The sequence below is a fragment of the Fulmarus glacialis genome, unplaced genomic scaffold, assembly GCF_000690835.1.
Source record: "Fulmarus glacialis isolate BGI_N327 unplaced genomic scaffold, ASM69083v1 scaffold42575, whole genome shotgun sequence".
In the NCBI taxonomy this organism is placed as follows: domain Eukaryota; kingdom Metazoa; phylum Chordata; class Aves; order Procellariiformes; family Procellariidae; genus Fulmarus; species Fulmarus glacialis.
In genome coordinates, this window is record NW_009214443.1 from 55,458 (window position 1) to 66,787 (window position 11,330).

Sequence of the window (11,330 nt, forward strand, 5' to 3'; positions counted from 1 at the left end):
AAGCAGAAAAATGGTATCTCTGCACTTGTAAGGTTGCTGTATTGATAAAGCAAGCAGGGGATTGTTGCACAGCTCTGAAGAGCCGAGATGCAATCCTGCAGGATCCTCTGCTAAGAGAGGATGCTTTGTGGGAATCGTGGCCTTTTGTGGCTGGGCTGGGTCGTAGCAGAAGGTGGAGGGATGTAAGATGTCTTGGAGGTGACGAGATTTCCATTCCTTTCTGTGGCTATGGGCTAGATTTGCAGAGATTGACTGGCATATGCTGATCCACCTGGGGTAAGCTGAATAAGTGTGTGTAAGAGTCCTCCTTTCTATCAAAGTGAAAACATCACTTAGTAGTGTAAGTGTGATTTTTGAGAGGTTTGTCTGTACGTCCTTTTCCCACCCTTTGAGACCAGGATATTCCTGTTGACTGTGTGTACATTGGGAGAAAAACAAGCACGTTCATCCCAAAGTGGAGTTTGGTGCCGAAAGAACTTGTTGAATTGTGGCTTCAGAAAACCCTTCCCTTATGTGGGGTGGTGTGCGGAGCTGGTGCCAGCCAGGGAGCTCGTGGTGGTGGCTCAGCTTCCAGCCCCCCGGTCCTACGCTGCACTTCTGTGTCTGCCAGCCTGTCCTCCCTCAACTCCCCACCAGAACGACTGGCATTTCCAGTTATCAAAGCCTCCAAAACGAACATGTGATTTTTTTATGCATCTTTTGCTAACCCCTGGTGTGTTTTACCTCCAGCGTACATACCGAATGCCAAAGGATATCCACGTTGAACCAGAGAAGTTTGCTGCAGAACTGATCAATCGTTTGGAGGAAGTACAAAAGGAACGTGAAGCAGAGGAGAAATTAGAGGAGCGCCTTAAACGCGTTCGAGCGGTGAGTAACCTCCTTGCCTCCTCTACCAGCCTGGGAGTCTGTCTGCATCCTGTACACCACAGAGAGCTTCCAGCTGCTGTGGAAGCAACTGGGGTGACCACTTCCCTACTCCAACAGCCATGGTCATCACTTGGACGGGGGCTCCCGGGCTCCGTTGCCCCAGGAGCTTCCACGGTGCTGTTCCCCCATCCATGCAGGGCTCTGTGAGCTCCAGCACTCCCTCCCTGCTGTAAGGTACCAGCAACGGCACAGCAGTGCCTGCTTCTGCCACCAGTTAGGGGCTGTGGGTGCTCTCCATCATCTTCTTTGGCACCCTCGCTCTCCTGACTTTGCGAGCAATCCCTTCCGTGCGTTACAGGGATTCACCTTCCCCTGTGGGGTTTTGTGTGATCCCTGTTTCCCCCACAAATGGTAACCAGATGGCAGGTGATGTTATGCTTGGAGGTGTTTGTGTCTGCTATCAGGCCATTCCTACCACAACCAAAAGGGTTCTGCCCATCAGTGCCTAGCACATCCCTAGAAAATTTGGAACTGATCAGGTGTAGCATGCAAAAACCCTCTCCTGGGCAGAGAAACTCACTGACTCCACCTGGCTGGCTGGGGAAGCCCAGCCCATGGCACTGCGTGCTGTGAGCCCTGCTACCGCTGGGGCCTTTCGGAGCTCGAGGACTTGGTAGGTGAACCAAGGGAAGTGTGCAAGGCCTTTAGCTCCACAACAAGCTCCAAAAGGGAGAGAATGAGGTATTGGTCATCTAGTATTACCTATGCAAGACACCCCGTTCAGCAGTATTCACACCATATCTTTTCTTCTGAGATACTGCATCTCATGGGTACCTGTACATCTTGCGCTGGGGATACGGGAGAGTTTTCAGAGGACACCACAGTGTTACTGAACATCACCAATGTCAGTATAACTGCAGCCCTGTGTGAAGAAATTGTGGGTCTCTGCAGTTAATAGCTGCCGTGGCCCTGAGGCGAAGGCTCTGTGCTTAGTAACCCGCAGCTCTCCCTTAAAGCAGGGGTGTTGGTGTCTGTCCTGGCTAGCTCTGTGCTTTCAGAGAAGCTGAGCTTCAGCCCCATTAGAGTATTTTTAAATGTTCATCTAGTAGCTCTTTAAACCGAAAAGAGCTGTAGGTTGTAGTATTCGCTTTTAAATCACATCTGCATTTCAAATGCAGAGAAGTGAGGAAGGCAGAAGGATCTGTAAGGTTCCCTCCAGCTCCAAGCATTGTCCAGCAAACTCCCTGCACCTCTGCATCCAGCATCCAGCCAGAAAAGGCCAGCAAGGTGCTATTTTGGTTTTAGATTCCTGTTCTTCTGGAATTGTTCTATTTTCCTGTCTGGTGCCTATTGCTTTCTAGACAAAGCCAATGTAACTGGCAGCATTTTCTGCTTACGCAGCCCTAGAGCACTCTTCCTCCTCCTCCTCCTGTGGCTCCGTTGCAGCCCCCACGTGTACCAGACTACATTATCCCAGCCCTCTGTCTCCTTGAAGAAGCTGCCAGTAGCAATACCATAAAATCAGCAAATACCTATGTGCCAGAGAATAAATTTAAGTCTGTTTAAACACATTTTTGTGTGACTTAATCTATTTTTAAGCCCAGGACTCCCACTAATGCTATATATTAAACCTCTTTGCTGTCTCCAGAATGTATTTCATTGACTGGCTGGCATCTGGCATTAGCCATTCAGGAAAAACTCAGAGTAAGCAATTGTAGCTTTTTTAGGTCAGCACTTAAGGTGCAGGAGCTGCTGGTATCAGCAAGAGGAGAGCTTGAATCCTGATAGATCACAGGCTTTTTTCTGTAACCGGAACACCAGGACTACAGGGTAACCTCTTACCAGGTCTGCATGGCTCACTGAACAGCAGCACAGAGAAAACCACGAGCGTTAGTCACACTAGGCAGTTATCAGCTTAGCAGAGAAGCTGGAAATATTTTGTAAAAGCTAGGAAAAAAGAATTTTTCTCCCCCATACTGAGCTGCCTGCAGGTTCCCTTTCAAAGCCACATCATGCAGTAACTTCGAGAAGAGGCATCTGATTTAAAACCTTTAAACGCCTTTTACTGAAAAGACTGTAAGATTTCTGTTTTTCAAAAAACCAAACTCTGAATTCATTAATTATTCTGAGCAATGCGGGAGAGGATTAGAGGATATGTGCATTCCCTTATTACTTTTTGAGCCAGTTCAGCCTCATGTCCGTGCATGGAATCTGCAGTATCGTATTGTACAGATCGGTATCGTATCATACAGATCACACTGTCTTTGTCTGAACTGAGAGAATTGAAAATAAGCCAGGAGAAGCAAAGCCACTGCTGAGATTCTCGCTATTTGAATATAAAACATTGCCTAACTAGAGAGGGAAATCATTTGCATGATGATGGAAAACGCACTCGTGGTTAGGTGAGCTATTTTGCCCTACCGACCAGCAGCAGCCTGATAGGTGGGACTGGGAGAAAGCAGAAGAGGAGGTTTGCCCCAAGGTATCGCTTGCCCGTAGCTCATCAGTGCAGATCTCAGCCTCCTAATTCGAAGGGAAGGGCACCCCCAGCCTTGCTGGAGAGTAAAAATAGCTCAGCAGACAGTCGGCAAAGTTGAAGCCTGCATCTCTCTAACTGCCGCTGCCTTTAGGAGCTGATGGAAGAGGTTTCTGACAATATTATGTCAACAAAGCACCATCTAGTGGTTATGGCACCCGGGGCTTCCCCGCCCAGCTAGAGGCTGCGCACGCTGCCAAGCTTTGCCGAGCTCACCGCAGCGAGATGCTGAAACGCGGCTCCGGAGCCCACGCCGCCCCTGCGTCCAGGAAAGCTGAGCCCATGGAGGAGGCTGCTCCCCAGACCCACGGGTTTCTTTAGTGTAAAACGCTGCAGTTATTGCCTCTTGCCTGTGCCTCCTTGGTCATGTCGTTGTCTTGTCTTCCCTTTCTTCTGCCTCTGCCAGCTGCGGCAGGGAGAGGGTGCTCGGTGGGCAGAGGGATGGAGGTTAGGCAGCAGGCTTGTGCAAGCTGGGTGCGGGCAGGTTTGGGTGGGAGGGAAGGCTGCCGCTGCATTGCCAGGCATAGACTGCGATCGGGTAACTCGGGCGAGGAGCACCTTGCAATGCACCAGTGCATGCGGCTGAGCCAAGGCTTGACTCTGCCGTATCCAAAGTCCTGCGTTACAGTCCCGGTTTGGACTGCCCCGACCTCATGCCACATGTCGGTTTTTTCACTGCAGACTGAGCACGGTGAAAAGATTCAGCCGAGTTGGTATCTGCAGCCTTGACTCGAACCTTTGCTCTGCTCAAGGAGAGAGGACAGCTTGGGATAGGCACCCCAATTCCTTCGTTAGCTGCCGTTTTCTCACTGTTGGGGCTTTCCTACCTGATGCGAGGCTGAGACCAGTCCCAGGGGGTGGGAAGCCAGCTGTCCCAGGGCTTGCCTGCACACCACCAACCCCAGCAGCACTTGCTCCCACCTGAGAACCTGCCTGGGGTCCAGATCTCCTGCTCAGTGACACAGATGAGCTGAGCCAAGGCAAACAGAGCGCACCAATGCATCCCTCTCCTTCCCTTAGCTCACCCTGATCTCAGTCTTGGAGCAAAGCAAAGTACCAGGTCCCAGTTATCTGCAAAATGGAGTTCTAGGCAGCCAGAGGATTTCCCAAATCCCAGGCACCCATTTGGCTGGACCACCCCGGGTTGTCACTCTCGTGCCATCCTGCTCCGGTGTGACAGCACTGCCAGAGCTCTGCGCTCTGAGCAGAAGGGACACGCTGTCATTCCTCAGGGATCTGTGCCAGGGTCAGATCTTGCCCTGCACATTAGTTGGTTTACAAACCTAAGAGTTTTCCAGAAAGTACGTACCAGCCCTAAAAGCCTCCCAAGTGCTGAGCGTGTGGTCATTGGGTTATCATAAACTGCTAATAAATGCTTACCCCAGTGGTAGGGGTTTAGTCAGCACAAGCTTCATCTTCTCTTGTCCCTGAGCTAGGTGCCCAGGGATGGCGGTTGGCAGGGTGCAGCGTTGTGGCTGTAGATGAAAGGTGCCTCTAAAGTTCTTCAAAGCGATTTGTTAGAAAGTGGTGTGTCCCCTCCAGACGTGGGCAGCGTGTCACACCCCCAGGCTTGCAGCGCCCACGCCTGTGGCACTTTCAAAGCCTGGCGTTGTCCCTGCTTTAGGTTTGAACCCCCAGGTGTGACACTGGGAGGAAGTCTGTTATTTGCTTTCTTGCTGTGTGGTTGGCAGCTGAAACTTTGAAGCTGGTTAGCAAGTGATGGATGATGACGTCTGACAGTCAAAGCTGATGGGAGCCAGTGTTTTCTAGCAGATGTATTTATCTGGGGCAGAGATACCCTGTGCTGCAACTGATTTCTTTACTGTGCCAAAGGAGGAAAAGAGAGCGGGATTAAAGGACTTGCTGGAATCCTGCTTATGTAATTAAAAAAAATAGGAATCTTAACTTCCAATAAAGAAACTTCATAAATATCTGAGTTTATGTTGGAGCGTAAAGTAGTTTGTCAGCATCAAAACTGTGGCTGTCAGCATGGAGGAGTTTTATTCTTCCTGGCAAGGACTTAAGTGTCGCTAACAGCGTGTCCTAGACCGTTGTGAACTACAAGAACAAGCAGTTAGTTCCAACTTCTTTCTTTATCTGCATGAAGTGTTTCACTCCAGCCTTAGCATACCCAGGAGAAATCAATGTTTGATTTTCAAAACCATTCATGCTGCTGTCGACCTTCAGTTGCTCCCTCCTGCTACAAGCCCGCTGTTGGCTTTGCCTTGTGAAATAGTCATTCGGGTGAGAAACCCCCCTGGTCTCGCCTGACTCGGGAACTGTTTTGCTGCTTATCCTGTAACTTTGGGCTTTATCTGATGGGCTTTGAAGCAGTGCCTTACGGAAGGCTCGTAGGAAGTTGCAGGTACGGAGCGGTAAGTTTTGTTTCCACTGCTGGTTGTTGCAGAACCATCTTCAAGGGACTTAAGGAGCTTTTTAGTAAGGTTCTGCCCACTCATATATCTGATGGAGTTGTTACGCTTGTCAGAAAGCTGCATCTGTAAACCTTGTGACGTGCGGGCTGCCTGTCAGAGGTTGCCTCGGTCTCTTTGGGTAATGCGTGGAGACCCTTGCTGATGGTGGCTCAAAAAGCAGGTACGGAGACCTGAGCAGCTCTGCTCAGTGGCAGCAAGACTGCACAGGGTTAAGCATGAGGAAATTTTCTGCAGGAGGGCAGTCTGGGACAGGTCTCCGGAGGGGTGGTGGATCTCCGTCTTGAAGGTTTTCAAGACCTGGCTGGACTAAGCCAGGCCTGATCCAAGGGTTGGCAGCAGTCTTGCTGCAGGTGGGAGGTGGGGCTAGGGACCCCCTTCACCACTCTCCTGTCATTCTCTGATTGTCCTTGTGTTTTCTTGCAGGAAGAAGAAGGTGAGGATGCAGATATCTCTTCTGGTCCCTCGGTCATTAGCCACAAGATGCCTTCCGCCCAAGCCTTTCATCACTTTGCTCCTCGTTATTCTGAGATGGGCTGCGCTGGGATGCAGATGAGAGATGCCCATGAAGAAAACCCAGAAAGCATCCTCGATGAACACGTACAGCGTGTGATGAAAACACCAGGCTGCCAGTCTCCAGGACCCGGCCGCCACTCTCCTAAGCCACGGTCCCCAGAAAGCGGCCACTTAGGAAAGCTGTCAGGGACACTAGGAACAATTCCTCCAGGGCATGGCAAGCACGCAACAAAATCAGGAATGAAACTGGATGCAGCTAACTTATACCACCATAAACACGTCTACCACCACATCCATCACCACAGTGTGATGAAACCAAAAGAGCAGATCGAGGCCGAGGCCACGCAGCGAGTGCAGAACAGCTTTGCTTGGAATGTAGATTCACATAACTATGCAACAAAGTCACGAAACTACACTGAAAACTTGGGCATGGCCCCTGTCCCCATGGACTCTTTAGGCTACAGGTGAGTCAAGGCAACACCCAACGGGAGTCCCAGAGCTGTGGCTTCTCTAGGAAGCTCTTTCATAAACGGGCTGTAGTGTGTCAGTGAAACAGTGGCTGAACCACATTTTCTCGTGAAAGCCTATGCTGGGACATGGTTTGAGGGCCTCCCACTGCTCTTCCCCTTCAGAAATGGCTTTGCCCCCAATAACCCTTTTCATCTCTGTGATCTGGTGCTGAAAGATACCTCTAACCAGGATTTTTAATGGCCTTGGTTATAAAGCAGGTTTTCTGCTCCTTAAAGCAGTGGAGGTGCTTAGAAATTGAGGTGCTGGTCTACTTCTACATGCATCAGGAGTTGCTAAGTATAGGGCTGTGTCTTGGGGTCTGGGTAACAGAAATTGGTCTCCTAAGGTCTTTATGAGAGGACAAACAAGCCCTCCTTATCGCAAGGCCGAACCCATTCACCAGAAGGGCTCCTTTTTCTTCCTAACAAAGCGATGGACGCTGCGGTGCTGCCGTGGCATCCTGTCCCAAGCGGACATTCTCCGGGGTCGGGGACCCTTTGCCCAGAAAAGCCATTTTGCTGCTTTACGGGCTTTTGTCCATCTTCCCTTGGCCGTTTGAATTCCTCCATCCCCTCCGTGCTGAGGAGAGAAGAGCGAAGCTCCTTCTCCACTGCGGCGGGTTTTGCTAGTCCTGTTACTGGATGACTGCAAAGGTGAGAGCAGAGCTCAGGGCTGCCCAGGGATGGTGACGGAGCAGCGGCAGGAGAGAGCTGTGCTCGCCCTGAGTGCGGCTGGCTCCCCAAGGCTGTGGGTTTGGGGTGTTGCTTTGCAGCGTACCAGGGGTGGGATATTTAGTGAAGGTGGGTGGGTCTGCAGCGGGCAGGACCAGCTTTCCGGGGTGGCAGGAGGCAGGCAGAGCGCAGAGGCAGCCAAAACAAACTGCTCTCCAGGGAGAGCACTTAAATCTGCCCTGTTTCTATGGGGAAAGGGTTGTTGCTTCAACAGAGCATGAGCATGGCCATGGTGTGTCAACCCAAAGCCCCATCTAGACACAGGACTTCTTTCTAGCACCGACTACAGCATATATTTAAGGGGATTATAAGAGGGTACATTCAGAGCTGTCCTTCCTCTGGCACAAACTCCCAGTTCCTGACAGTCCCTGGGTTAGGAGCTTCACAAGACAAGAGTTTGCATCTAAACAGTCTTGTCTGGCAGCCAGCAGTCTCTTGCAGTGGCTTGTCTGGCTCCTTGTTGCACCCAGCTGGGCTGCTGTCCCCCCAGCCCCCCGCGGCTGTGTCTGCGGGTTGATTACAACCTCCAGAAAAAGGCTTTTTTTTTTTGTTTGCACTGAACCTGCTGCTGGAGATTTTCATTTGATACCCACTAGTCCTTGTGTGGGGAGAAGCAGAGAAGTTGTCAGTTTGCCCTGCCTTTGTAGATCTTCAGCAACCCCTCTCCAGGTTTTTTCCCCAAAAAATCAGCAAGGCTGGCTGAGGGCCTGTTACTCCCCTGTGGTGTTAAGGTTATTTTTCCTACGTGTGTTGTGAGCACGCAGAAGCAGAAGTAGGGAGGTTCTATGGAGTAAATCAGGTGGGTGATTAGGACGGTAGGGGTCCCATGAAATTACAGGCTGTGCAATGACGGGCCAGCACGGGTGAATTCTGCGTGGCCTCGTGAACGTGGGGCTGCCCGGCTGGGCTCGTGGGCATGCATGTGGGCAAGGAGTGGTGGGGTTTCTGTAGGAGCCTTTGCTGCAGCCATAAGCATAGCCAGAGTGTCAGCTACTGCCTGGCGTCCCTCTGGCTACGGTGTTTGAGGTGGCTGGGCTTCCCAGTGCACGAGAGCCCGCGGAAGGCAGCCCATCCCGCTAGGATGTGATCTTCCACCATGATGTGAAGCCTCAGTTCAAATCGGGGTGAGAAGCGAACGCTGGGCATGGCAAGTCAGCGGTTTGGGGTATCAGTGAACCTGGGGGTGATGGGAAGGGCTCAGGTTTCAAGCACTGGTCTGGCGTGGAGAGGCAGCCGACGGATTGCAGCACCAGGAGGAACCTCCTGCTCTGAGCAAAGAGCTGGGGGTTTAACACAAACCTTCTTGTGGCAGGAGATCTTCTTGCCACGTTGCCAGAGGAAAAGCTCTCTTGCCCCACAGGTGGCTGGACGGAGAAGCCTGCTGTGCCTAGGTCTAGCCAGTCTTGCTCTTAGCCTCAACTGCGGCACAGTTGGTTTGACTCATAGAATCGTTCAGGTTGGAAAAGACCTTTAAGATCATCAAGTCCAACTGTTAGATCATCAAGTCTAACCGTTGAGCTATGGTAGAGCCAAGGGGGCTGTGGAAGGCAGCCAGGGCCACGTCTGCACTGCAGGCAGCACCAGACCCCGGCAGGGCTGAATATGTCTGGAGATAGACATGTCCATCCTCTGCCGCGGTCTGCGGTGGTTTGGCTTAGGCAAAGCGCTAATGTCTCAAGCTTTGTTCTTGCAGTGGGAAGGCAAGTCTGCTCTCAAAAAGAAATGTTAAGAAGACCGATTCAGGGAAAAGTGATGGTGCCAACTATGAGATGCCAGGATCTCCTGAAGACATGGAAAGAAACCAGAAGATCCTTCAGTGGATCATAGAAGGAGAGAAGGAGATCAGCAGGCATAAGAAAACAAACCATGGGTAAGGGCTGGCAGAGCGAAGGGTCTTCACGCTGTTGTATTGCATCCCCTGCACAAGGCTGTCCAGCAGTCTGCCTTGTTCCTGGAGACCTTGGGAAGACAAGAATCCACCAGGCACAAGGGTTCAGACCTTTTGGAGACTGAGGATTGCTCAGGGGCTGTAAGGGCTGTTTTTTCTGAAGGATGACTTGTGGCTATGGGGGGGAGGTTGCAGCCCCAGGAGAATCTCACTAATTGCCGCTCTGGTTCCGAGGTGGATAATGCGGCACACAGGAGGCAGTATTTTTCCTTTAAGCATTTGCTGTATGTAAATGCCTGGTACTTCTGCAAGGTGCTGATAGAAACATAGGACCTGCTGCACTGGAGCCGTTGGTCCTGAGTAAGCAGTTTAGCACGGCTCAAGGTTGCCCAGCGTTTCGGCTTGCTAGGAGCATCCTCTGGGATGGCCTCGCCTGCCTAGAGTGGAGCCAAGGACGTGACTGTCTCCGGAATCTCTCTGGAGTCAAGCAGATCTCCTGCAGGCACCGATCCTTAATCGCAGTCTGGTCAGTCTGGCAAAAAACAGCGCTTGCCGGGTGTCGACGAGAGGAATCTGGGGTCTTGTCCCCGCTGATGCAGCTGCGCTGGTGGCTGAGTGGTGAAACTGCTGGTGGTTTCTTCTCTTGCTTCATGGCAGAGGCCAGGATGGGTTGCGCTGCAGGCAGCTGGGACCGAGTGCCAGAGCCATGGGCAGTGCCAGGCCACCGTGAAGTCAGGCAGCAGGTTCTGCCGCTGGAGCTGGGGAAGGACGAGCACATCCCTGCAACATCCCCTTCCCTGGAGATGCCGACCAGTGGCTCATGGAGAGGCTCCCAGCCTGGGAACGTCGGCAGCACATGGGAGGGCATCTTCTGGGGGAATGTCACAAATGGTGGAGCTGCCTTTTGCTGGTTTTATTTTTATGTGTTGTGGACTTGATGAGAGCCCTTAAACAGATCTGTGGGCTTTGTGTCAGGGTTGGGTTGCTCACCCTGGTGTCTCAGGACTTGCTGTCCTGAAATCTTCTCTAGAGGTGGACGGTGCTCCCCTCTTCCTTGGAAGCCATGCTGTAAGGAGCTTCCCAGTGGTGCCCGTGTCCAGCTGCAGAAGCAGTAGGTCCATCTAAGAGTGACTCTGTGCCTGTGCAAAGCGGCTCGGCGGTCCATGTAAAACCTTTGTGTTTGTGTGTAGCTCTTCAGGTGCTAAGAAGCAGCTGTCCCATGATATGGTCCGACCCCTCTCCATTGAGCGACCTGTTGCAGTGCATCCATGGGTCAGTGCCCAGCTCCGGAACGTTGTCCAGCCTTCTCACCCCTTCATCCAAGATCCTACCATGCCGCCCAATCCAGCCCCCAACCCTCTCACCCAGCTGGAAGAAGCTCGCAGGAGGTTGGAGGAGGAGGAAAAAAGGGCTGGAAAACTCCCCCTTAAACAAAGGTATGGCCATAGGGTCTGGTTGTGCGTGGGAGGGAAGGGAGGGACTGCTTTGAAGGTGGGCAGCTGAGGGAGATGCCACTGCCCTCTGGTCTGGTCTCCAGCTCCCAGCACCAACTGGGGGGAGGTACGTGCAGAGAGGTCAGAGAAATCTGCCCCCGTCCCTCTGACGTGGTGCTGCAAATGCCAAAACCCACCTTGAGAGATTGGGCTTGTGGTTTGTGGATGGAGAGGCTGGAAATGCTCCTGGAAGGGTGGGGAAGGGGCTGCTCAGAGCTTGAGGAGGAGCTGGGCAGGGGGAACGTGTCTAGAAGGGGTGTGGTATGGGAGAGCTCTCTCCCCCGGTACGCGCTGACTCTCCGCTCGTTCACACTCGCACGATGATTTCAAAGGTTGGTGCAGGAGCAGAATTCAGCA

At 52.1% G+C, this 11,330-nt stretch overlaps 1 protein-coding gene across 1 annotated transcript in view; it reads left to right on the plus strand.

Moving 5' to 3' along the window:
• The window catches only part of AXIN1 (axin 1), a 71,492-nt gene that overhangs the window by 54,229 nt on the left and 5,933 nt on the right, over positions 1-11,330 (plus strand). The window contains exons 4-7 of the mRNA XM_009578555.1: positions 730-867; positions 6,262-6,815; positions 9,286-9,462; positions 10,671-10,916. Of these exons, the coding sequence (XP_009576850.1) occupies positions 730-867; positions 6,262-6,815; positions 9,286-9,462; positions 10,671-10,916 (1,115 nt within the window). The remainder of the gene's footprint in view (positions 1-729; positions 868-6,261; positions 6,816-9,285; positions 9,463-10,670; positions 10,917-11,330) is intronic.